This window comes from Passer montanus, unplaced genomic scaffold, assembly GCF_014805655.1.
Source record: "Passer montanus isolate IOZ18808 unplaced genomic scaffold, ASM1480565v1 scaffold2, whole genome shotgun sequence".
Lineage (NCBI taxonomy): Eukaryota > Metazoa > Chordata > Aves > Passeriformes > Passeridae > Passer > Passer montanus.
In genome coordinates, this window is record NW_024366591.1 from 12105445 (window position 1) to 12125071 (window position 19627).

A 19627-nucleotide genomic window follows, 5' to 3' on the forward strand; every position below is an offset into this window, starting at 1 on the left:
GCACATGCAGCACCAGAACAAAGAACACCACACAGATATTCTTGTGGGCCTGCAAGGCATGAGCTAAAGTCTGCACATGCCTCAGAAAAAACAGGGTTTGTAGCGTTTCCTACGAGCAGCAGTGCCGTGCCAGCATGCTTGTGCAGCACAGCACAGGAACACATCATCTGTGTCAGATGGGAGCTCTGCGGGCGTGGGGTGCCCTGCCCAGCTCCTCGGGGTGTCAGCAGATCCTCCTGTCCCGCTGCTGTCAGGGTTCCTCCACCACCCTGGGCACCAGGGCACCTGAGGCACGCAGTTTGACCTCAAGCTGGCAGTGTCCCTGTTCCTGTAATGTGTGGCTCTTACCAGCATGTGGCACAAGAGACTGAGTGGACTGCCTGCACTCCTTAAGCAAGAGTTTTGGGGCCTTACAGCAACCTAGAAGGGCACTAAGTAAAGCAGATACTTGGGAAGCTCTATCTAGTGAACCAGAATTAACTTAATCTCATTATTTCCATGCACCTTGCATAACTGAACAGATGGGTCACACTCCAAATATCTTCCTTTTTAAATGTTTCCACTCCTTGCAGTCCTTAGCTGACGCCTGCTCCTCATTGATTTTACTAAGTCACTAAGTAGATGCTTCACGGTCAGCAGCTGTGTGAGGAGGACAGGGGAATTATGTCTCTCGGTGGGAAGCGCTTGGGTCTGTCAGGTTTTCATGATTGTAAATCCAGCTTCTTGTGCTTGGCCACAACAGTTCACATGACTCGGCAGCTTACAAGATTATTGACTGGGCTGAGGACTGCCCAAGGGAAATGGTGGATTCACCGTCCCTGGAGGTATTTAAGGAACGACTGGGTGTGCCAGTTATGTCTCAGCTTGGGCTCCATCTCAGAGGGAGGTCTTTTGCAGCCGAATTGTTCTGTCTGAAAGCTTACCAGGATCTTACATATCAAAAAACATCTCGCCTTAACTGTTACACATTCCTCGTTTACCACGGCGCGCTCCCTCAGGACAGCGGGCACAGCCCGGCTCGCGGGGTCCTCCGCGCCGCCAGGGGGCGCGCCAGCCGCGGGCGGGCCGCGGTGCGCGCGGCCATGGCGGTGCTGCTGGAGACCACGGTGGGCGACCTGGTCATCGACCTGTACACGGAGGAGCGGCCCCGCGGTACGAGCCGAGCCGCACCGGCTTTCCCTGGCCCCCGCCCGCGCCGGGCTCGGCCCTGAGCCCCCCGGCAGCGGCCTTCCCCTTGGCGGGCGGGTGGCGGCCTCGCTCGGGACGGAGGCCGGGGGGACGCCGTCAGCGCTTGCGGCCGCAAATGCAATGTCTGCTAAACCGAAGGGCTGCCGTCAGCTCCTTTCTCAAGGGTTTGAAAAGAAACTGCTTCTGAATAACTAGCCGTGTTTAGGGTTCTTTGAATCGCTGGAGATGGTTTGTAGGCAGGGAGGAAATGGTGCGTCTCTTTGGAGCATTTCTCTCAGCGTTCAGGGGTTGTAGCCTGACAAGTCTCGATACAGTCTGCTCCAAAACCACCTTTCTGCGCCTTAAACCAGGGCTCTGCTGCATCTATTCTAATTGTATCCGGAGTTTCCTTTGTAAATGTTGCTGTGATTTCTTGCAGCTTGTCTGAATTTCCTGAAGCTCTGCAAAGTCAAGTACTACAACTATTGCCTTATTTATAATGTACAGGTGAGTATTCTCAATTCCTTGGGTTTTGGTTGGTTTAAATTCACAAACATAAAAGCAATATCTTATGTATTCTCCTTTGTGACAGAGGGATTTTATTATACAAACTGGTGACCCCATGGGAACTGGTCGTGGAGGGGAATCCATATTTTGGTAAGTGTTTATGTATAAAAATGATACATACATGTGTATATATCTACATATATATATCTAAACAGAGAGTTTGTGTACGGGAGTAGGACTTCCAGTTAGATTGTCTTCAGCTTTTTTGGGGGCAGAATTACTGGTGGGAAGTAAAAATGTTGATGCATAAGCGTCTTTGGTTTTCATACTTAGATACCTTTTTAATTTCTATGCTGTAATTCATTGGTTTTTTCCTGGATGTTGTTCTCTCTTTGGCCTTAGAGCTGAAGTTACAGGTAACAACATTTCTGTCTGTTTAAAAGCTGGCAAATAACTGTGTTTAGAAGAAGTATCTATGGCTACAATACTTTTCTTTATAGTCGTGATACTTTTCTTAGCACAATATAACTATGGTAAGAAAAGTATCATGACTAAATGCTCTGTAGAAGACAGAATTAATTACGATTGTGAATACATTTATTATTATAACAAAATGTACTAAATTGAGCATGACTGGAGCATAGAGGCTATGCTTGATTTCCTCTTTGTATAAGAAAGTGATCTCCTTGAGTTTGCTTTAGTCATGTTGGATGTTTATGAGGAAATCACTTTTCTTGTTTGTTCAAGTTTTTGACTTGAGTTTGCTTTGGATGTTTATATAACATAAACATGTTGGATGTTTATGAGGAAATCACTTTTCTTATTTGTTCAAGTTTTTGGTGGTCACAGAGACAAGAGTTGAGAGAATCATTCAGACAGCTAGGATGGAGTTAAAGTGCACATGTTCTGTATGATTAGTTTGAAATAGTTATTAAAAGCAGAATTAAAATTACAGAGCAGAACTATTTACCAGGGAGATGCTGGGGAGCACAATATACAGCAATGAAAGAGTTCAGCTGGAACAGAGACAGTGTTTCTAGAGTAGTGTTTGCTTTTGTAAGTCAGTCTGTCAGAGCCTCTTAAATACAAAACCTGGAGCTCAAGGATCCATGAATCACCACTCCAGTGGTCCTGGAAGCAGTGTACCTGTGCTAAGCAGATGCAAGTCTGGGTAGGTAAACTTGCCAGACTTGCCTGTCTCTGCACACAAGTAAATTAAGTTTATTTTGATACGTTACAAATCTTCTAAGACAAATTGGGAAGTACAGTGTGATGAGAGAGTGTCAGATCCTGTCTGGCAATAGCATGGAGAAGGTCAGTTTGTCTTTTGTACCTGTTTGTTTCTGCTGCAGTCCATGAAACTGGAGTTCCTGTTCTTGCAGGCAAAGTTTAATTTGAATCCTCTCTTCAGAGAGGCTAGCACCTGCTTAGCAGAATGAGTTTAAACACAGCACTATCCTTACGTTTGTGCAAACATGGTTATTGATCATGCATCTGTCAGTCTGTGGAGTGAGACAAAATAAGTGATAGCAGAGTTAGACATAAAAAATTAAAAGGAATGCAACAATGTGCTATATCCTGTATATCCCAAATTACTGTATGAAGTCTGTCTGTAGGATGAACTGATTTTGCATATAGATATACTGCTTTTCTGTTTTTCTTGGGAGATAAATTTTTGATGTAAACAGCTGCATTTCTACAGTGTGGAATAATTTATTTTTGCAGAACCTAGTTAAAATGTATAGTTCCTTCATGCACCAGAAAAATGTTACATATTATACTTAAGAATATATAAGTATACCCTTCCCATCCCCCAAAAAGCCTCTGTGAAATGTCCAGAGAAAAATTTATTGTTCCTTGCATTATAAACTATGGAAGTGTACAGGTCCATAAATATGTTCATAAAATATAGGTTTATTTGAAGACCTAATATAAATGTGAAATGTAAAAATTTTTTGAGATACCGTTTACAGTTTTAAAATATTTGATTAGCTCACTTTTACAAATTCCTTTTTCTTGTAACATATTTGTTATATATCTTATTTAGTCAACTGTATGGTGATCAAGCCAGATTTTTTGAAGCAGAAAAGGTGCCCAGAATCAAGCACAAGAAGAAGGGAACTGTGTCAATGGTGAACAATGGCAGTGATCAGCATGGATCACAGGTCAGCACTATGTTAATTCTTTGATCTGATTTTGCTAATGTTAAAAATAGCCAGAGGAAAAAATCTGTCATTAAATGGGAGTGAAAGTTAAGGAAATTGAGTTTTGAAATAATACTGACATTTTCTGGTCATGGCTTTGTGTTAGTTTGGAAATTGTAATCATGTCACAGTTTCTCCTGTATGGTTACTTGAAAGTACGTTAATAATGTAAGTTTGCAGTTTTACCCAGTGTTGGTATATTTTTGAAAGTGGTCTTGTTCTCTTTGCTGTTTGCTGTTCATGCACCCAAAGATTTTGCTGTAGGTAATTCTTGTTACTTATTTTGTAAGGTTTTTTTGTTTTTAAAGCTCATAGAACACTTATTATTTCTGAACTATTATTATTTTAGGTGCATTACGTCACTTACATGAATTAAAATGCCTCATTTTTAATATCCATATATTTTAATTTTTAAAAAGAGGGATTTTTAATAATCAAAGAACAATTTAAAAAAAGGTAGGATTTTATTTGAGCTAGAGCTTGTAATATATACGGGTCGTTATGCTGCTTCCCTGCATTGCATATATATAAAATGGCATGCTTGGGGTATTTAGGAAAAAGAGATGACATCTGTATTTATATTTAAGATGCAGCCTGCTAGTGTATATGCAGGTGCGTGGGAATGAGTGCTGTTCCCAGGAACAGCAGTTACTGTAGCTTCTTCCTTGGGAAAGAAAAATTCCAGAAAGGAACTACATGGAGTTGCCTTACAAATATAGTGTAGCTTAGTGTAACCTTTACCAAATACTAACCAATCTTAACTGTGTTGCAGAGAGAATGAGGATGTTACCAGTCAGACTGTGAAGTGTGGGTGCAGCAGTTGTGTCCTCTTATTTGTGCATATCTGCCTCTTCCTCCCTCCTCCATTACCAAGTGCCCTCTATAATTTGTTATTAAAGTCTCAGCTGGTATCAGTTTTCATAGTTTCAGATTTACCTTAAGGTGAAAGATCTCGTTTGTGATAAGATACTTTCCAGTACCAGCTCAAGCTGATCTAAGACAGTGTGTGCTAGTTCTTCTCTCAATGCTACTGCATCCTGTTTTTCAGGAGACAAGGTTTGTGGGAAGAAAGGAAAAAGGTCTGGATAGAATAGGTAAAGATAGTAGGTAAAAGTAGTGCTGTGGGAGATAGGTGAAGATAGTACTAGGGAGTTTTTGCCAAATTTATGAAAAAATACCTGCCAAATGCTGCTCTTTCTGTCCTTTCCCTTTCATCAGCTGTGATGCCAGTCACATCCAGTGCTGGTCTTGCTCACCACACCTCCCCAGCAGAGATCTCTGTTCCTCCAATGCCCTTGTGCCCAATTACCAATTCACAGAAGACTCGTGTGAGCTGCATCCATGGGCTCCTGCAGAGGAGATTTCCTCAGGCAATGGCTCTGAGCTGTACATTGGCTCACCACATTCTCAGAGCAGTCTTCTACAAAAAATGGGAAGAGGCTTTTTTTCCCCCACTGAATTTTGTGAGAGTGTGTTAAGGTAAAAAAAAAAAAAAAGTAACCTGAATTTTTCTATTTACTGTTTCTAGTTTTGTATCTTCTTTTGTAGTTCCTCATTACCACAGGGGAAAACCTGGACTACCTTGATGGTGTACATACAGTATTTGGAGAAGTGACGGAAGGCATGGATGTGTTGAAGACAATTAATGAAACCTTTGTAGATAAGGATTTTATCCCATATCAAGATATCAGGTGTGACTGCTTTTAACTCTACTTTTTGAGGAATACATTGCTATTAAATGAATTTACTTCTTTGTGGAAACTAGATTAATATCATGATGTCAGTTGACCTGTATGTGCTATCTTAAATCCTTTTCTCCCCCAGTGTTAACAAGTACTAAATAAACAAGTATGTACAAAAATATTTAGCCAGGTTGTCCTTCCAAAAGCATCAGTGCCAGAATTTACAAGCGCACAGGATATTTTGCTGTTTGGGATACAACTGAGATTTAGTGGGGCTGGTGTGCTGTTGGGTGGGTAAATTAAGTTTTACTTGCATGTAGCCAATGCTGATCGTGATTTTGTTTCCCCTAAGGATAAATCATACAGTAATTTTAGATGATCCCTTTGATGACCCCCCTGGCTTGTGTGTTCCTGATCGCTCACCAGAACCTACAAAGGAACAGCTTGACGTGAGTGTTCGCAACAGGGAAAAGTTGGAAGAAATAATTAAATAAGTTTATCTCAATTAGTGTCCAACACAGATTTGGCCAAAATAAGAAATCAGTCTTCAAGATTTTGTGTCTCAAATTTGTGTCCTAAAAGAGCTACACATTTTTCCATGCAGGAGGTGTTCTTCTACAGTGCCAGCTTGAGTTCTGATATGTCAAATGCTTCTTGGTTATTTGGAGCTGCTGCTGTGTTTAATCAAATACAGCTGCTTAACTTTCAAGAGAAGGATAAAAGCATGACTTGGGTGCTCTCCCCTGTGGCTCCAATGGAAATGTGTTTGAAAGCTGTATTTTAGGTTTCTATTTACAGTGTAGATAGGAAGAACATTCAGAATATTCAATGCTAGTGTTACTGGTTTTCTGTATACTCTGGTAGAAGACAAAATATAAATAACATTTATTAATATTAAAATGGTTACTGCTGTTTTCCTTTTAAATGTGAATAGGTTGTGTTTCAGTGGAAATAATCTTGGTCATTCTTAGAGTTATATGTGCAAGCACACATACTACTGTGGGCTATTTGTTCAAACAGAAGGAATTTTATAAAAAATAATTGCAGTTAATAATTTACTCATAGTATGCAGTTACAGAATTTGTATGTGACATTATTCCCTTGTATGGAAACAGTTGTTTCAAGTAATGAATTAATTAACTAGAGAGAAGATTGTTTATTTTTAAGCTTAATAGATACAATTACAATATTGAAATTAGGGTTTCATGGTATGTGTGCACAGTGGTTGAGCTCTGATGTACCTTCAGATATGTTAAGAATAAGGTATTTAGTAGCTCACTGCCAGCAGCATAGAGATGTGAAGACTTGTACTGAGGTTTTTCCCTCATAGCCTGTCTGAGGATAGGCATATCCTCCCCTTTTAGCATAGAAAGGTCTGTCAGAAAGGCAGCATCCTAGAGATGCTGGTGAGGAGAAAAAAACAAACCTCAAGTTTTGCCTAGGTATAGATGTATAAAACCAAAATTATTATTGTGCTGTGCTATATTTAATGTCTTGCTAGACACAGAAGATATTTGCAGTGTTCCTTACCTTCATTTGTGGCAGGAGTTATCTGCATGAGTTGACACTTGTGAGATGTTGAGTGGGTGGGTATATATAAAAGAATTTAGAATACCTCACTGAATATGGTTCAGACTAGTGACAGAAGTTCAGAAATGGTTCACAGTGCCTGAAATATGAGGATGACATCTTCTCTTTTTTTCTTTCGTTCTAATCTAAGTGGGAAGAATACAATGAAAGCCCAGTTCTGCAGACATACAGTTCTTAAGCATTTTTCGTGTCTTGAAGGGTGAGGGAAGAGGTTGTCCAAGTAATAGTTGGAAAGTGAGAAAGAGTTTTTGGCCATGGCTTGGTAATAAATAGCCTTTTCCTTCATTTTTCAGAGTGGCAGAATAGGAGCAGATGAAGAAATTGATGACATGAAAGGACGGACTGCAGATGAAATAGAAGAAGCTCAGGCAGAAAAGGAAGCAAAAACTCGTGCCATTCTTTTGGAAATGGTGAACATCTTTCTGTATTTACCTTTTAGATCTTATTCCTCTGTGCGTGCATGTTATTAAGTCTAGGAGGATATGTACTATTTATCTTGAAATTACCTATCTGGTGATGAAGTCATGTTTCAGAATCTGTTGTACAGTGAAAGGGTTGAGCATGAGCACTCATGTTGTGGTTTTCTGATAACACCAGTGATACTTCATTGTCAGAGTGGGCCAGTGGAGGCTTTCTAAAAACTTGCTGGAAATTCATCCAATTAAAAAAATGTAACAGACATGGTATGCTGCTGTAATACCTGCAGTCCTGGAAAAGTTTTAGCATGTGTGGGAGAGAGCTGAGCTAATTTGTGATAAACTCCTCCCAGTGCATACAGTGGTAAACTCCATAGTAACAAAAATTGTAAACAGGCTTTGAAGTTCCTTTTTTTTTCTTTTTTCTTTGTTTTGTTTTGGTTTTTTGTTTGTTTGTTTGTTTTTGTATTTTGAGAAAAAAGGAGAAGTAAATAAAAACTACACACCATTGAAAGATGAGTGAATCCATCTCACTTTCTTACAACTACCAAATTCAAATTTATGGTGAATAGTTTGCCAGCAGAGACTTAGTCCAAGATCAAGCCAGATCTGGCCACAATGTTGCAGTAGATTTGTAGGGACAAAAAGGGTGCACTTCCACCTTTTAGAGCTGTCTGTTTTTTATGCTAAGAACAGAAAAAGCACAGTAGAACGTATTTGTGAAGTTTCATGAAGTTCAGTGATGGAATTGCAAATAAATAATAAATTTTAGGTGCTATAGAAAACAGGTTTTTTTGTAAGACTGAGTACCAAAAATATTTAATAAAGTTTTGATTTTGTGATAGGAATGTGAGATCACACAAAAAATGCGTTCCCAGTGTGCTGTGCTACCTACAGAGGGCTTTAGGCCAAAGTGATGAATGTCTTCTTTCTGTATCCCAGGTGGGAGACTTGCCAGATGCAGACATCAAGCCACCAGAAAATGTGCTGTTTGTTTGTAAACTGAATCCTGTGACCACAGGCGAAGACCTGGAGATAATATTTTCACGATTTGGTCCCATTAAAAGGTAATTATGATAAAAGAGGAAACCTTCTTTGTTCAAACTGAACTTGATTCCTCCCTGTACATTCAGGTTGGGGTGTAAAGGAGTAATCTGGTGTCTCAGGAGATTTATGCTCTGTTTTGATAGAGACCATAACAATGGGAATCAAAGGCAGATCTAGCTAGATAAGTATCCTGTCCCCAGGAGTGGTTTTAAGGAAAGCCTAAAGTGTAGGAACCAAGAAGAAATATGACACTCCTCTTTGCTCCCATCCTCTCACTCCTTTCAGCAGTTTTTATGTCTCATGCTCAGTGAGCTGGATAGTCTCTGGGTTTTTCTTTTCTGTGGGAGTATGTGTGGTTTGAGATAAAGCACCAAACATCTGTGGCATCTGATATACTCCTTGTAAGGTGTTCCTCACTCCTGCTGCCCTTCTCAGTTTTGACCTTGGCTTCTAGTAGTTTCAGCTGGTTCCTTCTAGTACTGCTATCAAAAGACAGGATGGGCAATGAAATCTGCTTTTCTACACTCCTCTATCCTACACCCCAAAGTTATTTTTTTTCCTTGTTAAGAGCACTAACCCTCATATTCATGCTTCTTCATAGTAGAGACTTAATTACCTTGTTTCACTTTTCTTGTCCTTTCCCCATTATTTTATTTTCATCTCAAGATGGGAGAACCCAAACTGCACACAGTTTTGGAGAAGTTACAGATTTATAGTGGAACAGTTTTGTTCTCTGTTTTACTCTCAACTCCTTTTCTAGTGAATGCTAAAGCTGTTTTTCATTGGGGTTTTTTGGGAGTGTTTGGGATTTTTTTACAGTATATAGTTAAGGTTCAACCCAACCCATGCTAGCTTGTTGCATGTTTATCGATGCAAAGATGTTCCTTATGCCCTTTCTGCTTACTTTCCCAAAAGCCTTTGGTGCAAGAGCTTATTAGAATTTGCAGAGGGATTTCAAAAGACTTCATGAAATGTATTATCATCATCAGCACACCTGAGCAAATTGACTCTGTTAGAGCATTTCACTTAAGTTTATTCAGGTGGTCCAGAGTAGGCCCTGTGCATTCAGATGTATGCTAATATTATTCTATGGTCTTATGGTCTACTTTTTCCTTTCCACCCCCACCTCCCCATGATTTTTTTATTCAGATGTATGCTAATATTGTTCTGCTTAGAGTTGCTAGCAGTTTGTGCAGTGCTGGCACACAGGTCTGCTAAACTACACTGTCTGTGTGTGTGGGAGAAATTGGCATTGTGTGCCACTTTTACTACTCCAGCATAATTTCTCTATGCCATAAGGATTCCTTATTTTTTGTACCTCTGTCAGAGCTGTCACACTTTTGCAGTCCTTCCACTTTCAAATAGGTTCTCTGAATAATCCATGAAGGAGGGTTCTTGCACAAAATCATTCTGCCTTCTGCTACAAAGAATTCCTATAGCTTGTCTGAATAGCCTTACGGTCTACTTTTTTTTCTTTCCACCCCCACCTCCCCATGATTTTTTTTCTTTCAGCTTTGATCGTCTTTTGATTGCGGATCCTGATTTGTCACTTCCTCTCTACATGTCTCACATTATTCTCACCTTAATGCCACATGTCCTGCCCTTGTTGCCTGTGTGCCCTCTTTCAGCATCCTGTAGTCAGAATTCTTATGTCCAGTACAAGAGTTGTGTAATAGTGATACAATACTATATTGTTCCCATTTTGCACTACTTACTCAATACTTTCAGGCTTCTTATTTTTGCCCAGTGGACCTGCATGGTGAAAAGTTGGGCTGCTGAAGAGGTGCTTGCTAAGAAGAGAAAGTTTGTCACAGGATGTTTGTTTAAATTTTTGCTTAACATGACAGAGAAAGCAGAATGTGAAATTTCTGGTTTTGCATTAGTGAGAAGCAAAAAACTAAAAAGCAACAGTAATGTTGGAAAATGTATTTTGTTTGATTGATTAGAAATTCATCTCTAGTTTTGTGCTTCAGGGTAACCACGTGTGAGTTCAGTGTAATTGCTCAAAGCAATGTCTCATGCATTTTTTTCTTGCAAGAGGGAGTCTCAGATTGGGTGCTTTAATACCTTCAAGGTGTTTAGGTTTTGTGGGTTGGGGTTTTTTGAGTTATTTTTTTAACTTGTACTCTGCCTTTTAAGCAGTGCTTTCCTACCCTACATTTTTTGCTCCAACAGTGTTGACATTTCAATTTCATGTCATTTTTTTCAGTTGTGAAGTGATCCGAGACTGGAAGACTGGTGAATCTCTTTGTTATGCTTTCATTGAGTTTGAAAAGGTATGACATTTAGGTATGAACTGTATGTAGATCCTGCTTGTAAAAGCCCCTTTTTGGTATACTTCCATTTAGGAAAAACACTGATATCTTCAAGTGCGGAATAGCTAATATTTTCTCTTACTGATAGAAACTATAACTTAATTACAGAAGTTGTAGGTCCTGAATGAGGCAAGCATGTAAGTCTGTCTCTGTTTGAGCAGCCAGTACAAAAATTTACTTAGACTGTCTTGAAACCAGTGGGAGGGGATCTGGCACTTTTTTTCCCTAGAGTCATTAAGTCTTCAAAGAGTTGGAGAAAGGAATGCTAGGAGCATGCAGCATAAAGAAAGGAGGGTGTGTGGAATAAGATGGATCCATGTGTACAGTTGTTTTCTCTTCTGGGCTTGTAAATGATGCCTGCTGTATCAACACACTGCTCTTCCTGTGAGATGGATGGCAATAGTTCTCTTGATGGTGCATAGCTTTATGTGTGCTGGTATCTCTCATCTGTGAGAACAGCACTGGAAAGTGTTCTCACTCTTCTTTAGCCTACTTATGTAGTGAAAATGGAACTTTTATCAGTTGTTCTATTTTCCTTTTTTTTTCTGAATGTCTTACATGTGCCAAACATGTAGCTGGATTGGCAATTTTTTAAAATACTGAAATGAACTGAAGAATTGGGAATTGAAATGCTGATATTCAGACAAAGCATAACTATTTCTTTTGCAATTCAAGGACTGTGGTGCATTAGGCAATTTCAGAAACAAATGTATGCCACTAAGCAGTTGAATTTGCGTTTGAGCTTTTCTGTGAATATTCCTATGAAACAATCATGACTCGAGATTTTCCTGGTTAATATCAGGAGGAAGACTGTGAGAAAGCCTACTTCAAAATGGACAATGTGCTGATAGATGACAGACGGATACATGTGGATTTTAGCCAGTCTGTTGCAAAGATTAAATGGAAGGGAAAAGGTAGGTATATTTGCAATTCTTCAATCCTCATAACTTAATAAGCCATGAATTCTAAACTAAGCATTATACAAAGAGTTAGGAGTTCAAATCATCTCATCTTCAGGCATATAAATGTTCCTAGTACTGTAATAAATAGAGCCAACATAGTTGTTAGTTCTTCCCTTTATTTGTTTCATAAGAAAAAGTAGAAGGGCTTCCTACTGTTACATGAGCATTGCATTGCCACTGATTACCTTTTTAGCCAAAGTAATTTTGCCATTAAACATTTTTTTCATCTCAGATTTTGCACATGATTTTTAAATATATTACTTAAGCAAAATAATATGCCAATACATTGTTATTTTCTAGTTTCTTTATTTGCTGTGTGACAGTCGGGTGTATACAAGAAAAAGTCAGTATTCAGGCCAGGGATTTCTGCTCTTCACCTCCTGTAGGTCAGACATACTGTATGGCAGATTGTATGTTACAAAAACACAGTTTCAGATGTTTGAGGATGTTTTGGGAGGAAAAGGGGTGGTGGAAGAGGTGAATACTGTGGTTATTTGAATACTGGGGGCATAAGCAGAGCACTGGATTTGGAGAGATGTCTGTGCATTGCATTGGTGACATTCTTGTGTGTGGTCTTCTAAAAATGCGGTCTCTTTGTTGTTGGCTCTGTTGTTAGTGTGCAGTTTCTCCAGGGAGGGTTGTGACCATGAGCACTGAGATACTGGAACTTGTCCTGCACAGAGCTGAGATATTCTGTATTCTGACTGTACCAGGTGCTGTAGTGCATCCTGCATTGACTCCCTGCGTGGGAAACTTTACCTGAGGTCTAAATTGTCCAAAATATTGGAAAGCTAACTGTATTGTCCTCTTGTGCTTACATAGTACCCAAAAAATGTCTTTCCATCCTCGGTGGTGGTTTCTGGCCCAGCCAGTGAGTGTTGCAGTTCTAAGCGTGGCCGTGAGAGGGCAGCACGTTGCCGTAGTTCGTTGATCCATGCATTGGTGCTTCAGTGAGTGGAAACTGAAATCCATTGTGTCCCTCTTTAAATCTAGACGTGAACTTTTTTTGTCGTAGTCTTCTGTTTGAATTCTTGAGCTGTAGCTGTCTCAGAGGTTTCCCTCCATGCAGACGATAGCAAAAAATCATTTAATGATGAGAAGAGTCTGTGGGCTTTCATGGTAACAGAATTTTAAGTAGTGTGATATAGGACCTGTAATAGAAATGACACTATGCCAGTTGCTGAATCCTGCTTTGTGATCCTCTTTATGTGTTGTCTCCCCTGAACATGAATAAGCAGAAAGCTGGGTGTTGTTTAATGGAATCTACAAGCAAGAGAAGGGCAGAACATCGCAACTTGTCCTGCTCTCTTCTAGTCTGTTATGCACATGTCAGTGTTTCTGGAACTGTAGCCTGCTCTGGAGCTCTCTGTGATTATAAAGAGCCCCTAAATCATCATCAGAGCTTAGTGATAGTTGTGGGTCTTGGTTGTGTTTGTGGTTAAAGTGACATGAACATATTTTTTGTGGACAGGTGGGCGGTATACCAAGGAAGATTTCAAAGACTATGAGAAGGAACGTGACAAACCTTCGAAATTTGCTCTGAAAGAAAAGGCAAAACCAAAGCAAGAGTATCCTTTTCTTTTCAAAGGTACTTTTTGAATTAAGTAGAATTTATGAGAACAGCCTTGAAAAAACTTCTTATTTTTAAAGCCTGCCAAATGGATGTTTGCCTTCTAGCTCATGTAACCATTTGGTGTTTGAGATGAAATTTAATATTTTGTGGTTTTCACTTTGAATTTAGTCAAATCAAAATGTGCTGTTTCACTTCCATTTTGTGTGCAGGTGAATTATGTTCCTAGTCCACAGCCCTGGAATGACATATGGCATAACAGAGTTCTTAAGTAGTTTCAGAGATGACCTTCTGCATCCAAAATGAGACCATTCTAGTAATTAAATCATTCTGTAAGATTATACTTTGCTTGTGGTAAGCATGAGAGAAAACACCATAGCTTGTTCAGATATCCACAGGTAGAAAAGAAAGGAGAATGCAGCCTGGCTGTATTGTTTAATAGGACAGACTTCAGTCCTTTTAGCACAGCTGATTTTTTTTTTAAAAGTGTGTACAACTGTGTTCTGACTGAAATATGTGTTCAGTCTTGGTGAACTCATGTCAGATAAACAGGGATTGGTTTGCTTCCCAGGCTGTTTGTTCTGCTCCTTACTGATATTGGGAAACAGGTCTGTCCTTAACCAGCACCATCAGTGCCAAGTATGACCTTGTGCTGGATGAGGATGTAGAAGAATCTCACACAAGTCAGTCGCACTTGGCTAAAAAAACAGAAGAAAAAGCACCACCACTCTGAAGATGAAGATGATGACAAGAGGACCAAAAAATCTAAGGTACTGGATTCTTCCTGCATTAACTTTATACCTGTTCATTGTTTTCCTCATAAAAGAAGCCAGGAAGAAAGTGTGATATTGAATAAGGACATGGCGTGCAAAGTCCTGTGTAACATATAGCAGCTGTAAACCTACAGAAGGCTGATGTTAATATTTGATTATGAAAGAGGGTTTATTTATGGACTTTTGTAGCTTGGCAGGTCTAAGTGGTTTTTTGCCAAAACATCCTGAAGAGTCAATGTAGCCTCTCATAAAGTAGGGGATCTTCAGCACTTTGAACCTGTTGTTCACATATTCCTACTCATAAAGTAGTAGTTAATTATATTTTATTACTGTAGACTATGTATCATTTTCTTGCCAGAATGTTGAATTTTTCCTGTATGGAGTTGGGAGTACAATCTCTTTATGTTATCTTTTTGCATTTGTCCTTAACTCTTTTGGAAGTGTTTGTGTAAAATCTGCGTGTGGGTTTGCTTGCATCTGGAATGTGCAAGCCTAAGGTGCTGTGAGGCTGGGGCTGTGGAGGACAGCACCAGGAGAGTCATTCTGTCAGTCATTAGTTCCACTGCAGCCTGTCAGGACAGCATTCCCACATTTCTGTGAACTTGGGATACTGAAGATACGGTGTTTTGTGGAAACAATGAGAAAGTGTGTGCAATGAGAAAGTAGAGGGTTAACCACCACTGAAATTAGCATTAGGAAGAATTGAGCTAAGCTGGAAAAGAAAAAACCAAACTCCAGTATTTTAACAGTGCAAATTTTTATGAGTGAGAACAGAGCTGTCTTCTAGCAACTTTGCAGAAAGTGAAAAAGTTTCAGCCACAGCAAATAAAGCCATTGTTCCATCCCAGGTTTTGAGTACTGCTGAAAGTTTTGGGTGCACAAAGCATACATGATTCTGTTCTTATACATCACTTCTTGTTGAGATGCTTGAAAATGATTTTTCTCATGAAGGTCAGCAACTAAAATCTTCCAGTGAGCCGTACTGGTCATTCATGGACCCAGTCTTTTTGTCACTGCACTAATTCAGTCAGGGTCCTTTGAGTGGAGGGGAGGGGCTTTTACAGGTAGGTAAAGTCCTGACTGCAGTACATGCGTACAAGAGGTGTGGACTAATGTTGGTTTAGACTTTCTCCTGTCTATTTGGCTGAAATTGTTGCTTTAGACTTCTTGAAACAAGTATTTTTGCTGGCAATCTTTGTTCCTGATGGTTCAGGAGTTACACCCATGGAACTGGCTGTTCGTGTGTTATCAGTAGAGAACATTTTAAAATTATTTGGAAGTCTTCACCCCTGTATTTGGCACAAGTGCTGGCAGCAGTAGTTTTTTAACATCAGTTCTAATAATTGTAAATGGATTGTGAGACTTCATAGCACAGAAACATGAATGAGAACAGAAGGATTCTTGGTGCTGTTTTCAGGTTCTGGAATAGAGCATATTCTAATGCTTGTCTATGTGATCTCTGTGTTTATGTGACTCTTTTGTGATTTAGTCACCTGCTCCTGATGTGGTTTGTTCTTGTAATCTGCTGCTGCTGTGTTCTGGTATCTTCTTTCCCACAGCTTTCTTCTCTCTTAGTCACCTTTGCCCATTTTGCTGTAAGTAGTTTAGCTTTCTTATGCCCTAAATCACAGATGGAGGGTTACTTGTATTCTCTGATGGCAGGCATCATAGTTCCCTCTTGGAGCTGTGAAAATTAATTTCTAGGAAGAATTTTTCTCTCTGGATTTGAATATCCTCGTTAGTGTGTACTGTACAGTATGCATGTACTGAGCAGTATGTACTCAGTCTCACACAGACTCAGTATTTTGGGCATGGCCTCTCTAGTGAAATCTGCAGCTAGCTTAGGTGACAAATCCTGCTTAGCATATGCAAAATTTTAATTCTGTTTTATTTTTTACTATTCATACTTCGGGCATAATATGTGAAACTAAGGGGAAGCAGGCATGTTCCTGAGGTGGAATACATTCAGTGGGAATACTGAGTCCAACACAAAGCATAACAGCATGGAAACTTTTCAGTGAATGGTAGTATTTTTAGTATAGGCAAACAAAGCATTCTCCCTTTACCCTATTTTGTAAATCACTAGATATATTTGAGGTAAGAACTTGAAAATAAAACAGCAGCACAATAGCTGTGCTTCTTGCAGAAACTTACACCATGAGTCCATAGTGTGGCAGAGATTTTAATTAAGAGAGATATGGGGCTTATAATGGGAAGTTCTGGCAACTGGAGCTGCAGTTTGTGCTATCAACTCTAGCTATGACTTGAAGGGGTTTTATTTTCTCAATAGTTTCCATGATGTTGAGTTGTTTTTCTGTTCTCTTGCTGGTGTTACTTTTTTCTTTAGTATATTTTGACTCATCCTTTTCTTAGTCTGACACCCATTTCCTGAATCTTTGGCCTCTTTGTTGATGTTTCAAGAATATATTTTTGAGTCTTGTGCTGTTTGACTTCATTCCAGTGGGTAGAAGAGGTAGGGTGCTGTGGCTTGCTTTTAGTAAGTAACAGGATGTGGGTCTGAGGCAGGAGGGTGGACCGCCATGTGGGTTTGTGAATAGGATTTGGTAGAGTTTTTTTGCATACAGGACATGCTTCTGCATGAGATCTATATTAGGACTTTGTTCGCCTTCCAGTTTTCTCTGTGTGATTTCTCCTGGATTTTATTTTTTAAGAGAACTGGATCTGTGAGGTAGTATGGCCTATCCAATAGATTTTTGCAAGACATAGGGACTTCCCGATTTCAGATTTCTGTAGTGCATGGTTTTGGCAGAGGTTCTGATTTTTCTGGTTTTGTTTTCCTGCTTTTACTGCTTATTGGACACTGTTCCCTTCATATTCAGGGTCAAGTTTTATCAAAATCTCCCCCCAGAAAAGGCTCTCTTTATTTGTTTACTCCTTTTAACCTTTAACTACTGTATTTAATGTATGTTAGAGGTGGTGTATTCATTTTACTTCTGTGGCCATGATATTGCTAGCTATTTGACCTGGCACTGCTGTTTAGGAAGTTACTACTTTTGGCAAAATCAGCCACAGACTTCCAGAGAAGCATCTTTCTCTCTTTCCTTATTTCCTTCCCCATGTGTGTTCCAACACAGTGCTGAATTAAGAACTGGGGTGATCATCACTTACTCATTGGCTGATGAGAGGCTGTGATCCTGGATTGAGAAATACAAATTTCAGCAGTAAGAGAGAGCCTGTTTTTAAGAAGCCTGTTTTTAAATATTTTTCTTTTTCTTCCATAACAGTGTGGTTTTGACTTTTGGCCATAAAAATTTGGTTTCGAAATGCCTTTTTTTTTTTAGTAATTTAGTGTGTTTTAAAAATTGACCCTTTTTTCATTTTAAAGTCTTTGGAGTGGAAATCTTATTAGATGGGAAATGTAACTTATGCTGGCAAGAAATAAAGATACAATTCATTCTATTAATTCAAATTCAGATCTTTTCCTTTACATTGTGATCAAAGTAGCAACAGCTACTGTGGCAACATTGTTGTGTCTCTTTCAGATTTGTCCTGTACACCTGTACCTTAAATGCTTTTATGAAGGTCACTGTTGTTGTTTAACTCAGTGCTTGTATGACTTCTAAGCCTTTCAGCAAGTTGTCCTTTCCTGTGGCATTCAATGTGGGCCATTTGTTTGTAATTTGAAATGTTCACTAACCTGTTCTGTGCCCCCACTTGACCAGTAGCTTTGTCTCCAGTGTTTATTTGGTGGATTGTTCAACTGAGTGCTGTCCTGCTTTTCTCCTGTTTTCCCCCATGTGCTGGGAGGAAACTCCAGCAACAATCCAGTTAGAAGGCAGCCATACACCAAGCCCACCATTTGGTTTTCTGGCCAATATTTTTTGTCTTGTTCCTCTTACTCCTCCACTAGCATGTCCATCATCTGATGTTTGCTCAGGTCTTATCATAGAGGGGCTTGAAACCAATTTGCTTTTTCAAACATATGGAGAGTGAGGCTTTTGGGAACAAGAGTAGTAGTATGGCTGTGCATCATTTTGAGATTGGATGGACAAAGCTCTTACAAGTAGCTGGAAGCATCACTGAGACTTTTTGGTGGATCCAGATTTTAAAGAAATAAAGTTGGACAGTAAAGATGTGGAATAGGCATTTGTCAACCAGTGAGATTACTGTACCTAGCAGTAGCAGAATGTTTTTATTATAGATCAAACCTGTGATTATTTGTGTGTCTGTTTATCCAGAGGGTTTGTGTTGCATATTGTACCCCTAATACTTTCAGCATTATCAATGTCATTCTAAAGGTGGTGTTTGCTCTGGGATCCACCCCAGGCACTGGCTTTCTGCATAAAATCTCTGTTTAAAGTAGAGGTTTTTCACCATTCTTTTAAATAAATGAAGTTTGCTTGTTTGTACATGAAGTGTATGTTAACCATACAGTTGTGAAGGCTGATGTCATGGTACATCCTGAGAAAAATAATATCTGAAATGAGGAAAGAAATATTGTGTGATTTAATGCAGACATTTTTCTTAACTCATATTGATCTGTGCTTAACAGTATTGTTATTAAAATCCTATAAAATTGTATCTCTCTTTTAGCACATACAGTGATATTAAACTGTCAGGTTGTTCATTTTGCTGAAACCTAGAATTTAGGCCATGAAGAATTATTACAGGTGGGTCTTAAAATGTGGTATGCATCTGCAAAGCACTGGAATGACTGTGGGGCTTGAACCAAAACTTATTTTTTGGAAATATTTGCATTGCTTAGGTTAAAAAATCCGAAATCCAAATCTAGCTTACAGACATGTTTGATGGTTGTGAAGAGTTTGATAATATCCATCTGAATGGAATCCCTGATATAACCAGTTTTTGCTAAAGCTCCTTAGGCAGTGCAAGAAGGATGCCTGACAGCCATGCTTTTTTCCTTAACAGCAGAAACTTACTTGTAAACAAACTTGCCTTCTTTAGATGTTTCAGTGGCGAATTTTTGTGTTACCTTCTTCAAATTATCATGGAGGTGAATCTCTTTAAGGTAGTACCAGCTGTAGCTGAGGAACCAGCCATGCTTGACTTTTCTCTAGTTCTCTTCGTGCCTCTGTGTGTCTTCCCCTCTTGTTTGTAACTGCATTTCTGTGCAATTCCTTTGCCAGGATTCTGACCGGAAGCACGAAGAACGCTGCAGGGAAAGGACCAAGAGTGAGAAGAAAGACAGGCATCGGAGCCGCAGCCGTTCTCAGGAGAGAGATTACACTTACAGCAGACAAAAAGACAAATACAGAGAAGACATCCGAGTAAGAGACTGGGATAAAAAAGCAGACAGAAGCAGAAGTCCTAAGAAATCAAAAGACAAAGAGAGGTCCAAGTACAGATGAAGGACAAGGAAAATACAGAGGGGAACTAAAATAATAAATTTAACTTTTTTCTTTTGTGATAGTG

The 19627-nt window shown here is 39.4% G+C and overlaps 1 protein-coding gene across 1 annotated transcript; it reads left to right on the forward strand.

The window, feature by feature from the left end:
• The first annotated feature begins 1061 nt into the window (after nt 1–1061).
• PPIL4 (peptidylprolyl isomerase like 4) lies at nt 1062–19618 on the forward strand. Its single transcript, XM_039707470.1, is given in 14 exon segments — nt 1062–1152; nt 1607–1674; nt 1760–1824; nt 3722–3839; nt 5427–5569; nt 5913–6009; nt 7444–7560; nt 8509–8633; nt 10823–10889; nt 11731–11842; nt 13362–13458; nt 14094–14165; nt 14167–14230; nt 19342–19618. Coding segments are annotated over 14 exon segments (1437 nt in total). The 5' UTR covers nt 1062–1082; the 3' UTR covers nt 19564–19618.
• The last annotated feature ends 9 nt before the right edge of the window (nt 19619–19627 follow it).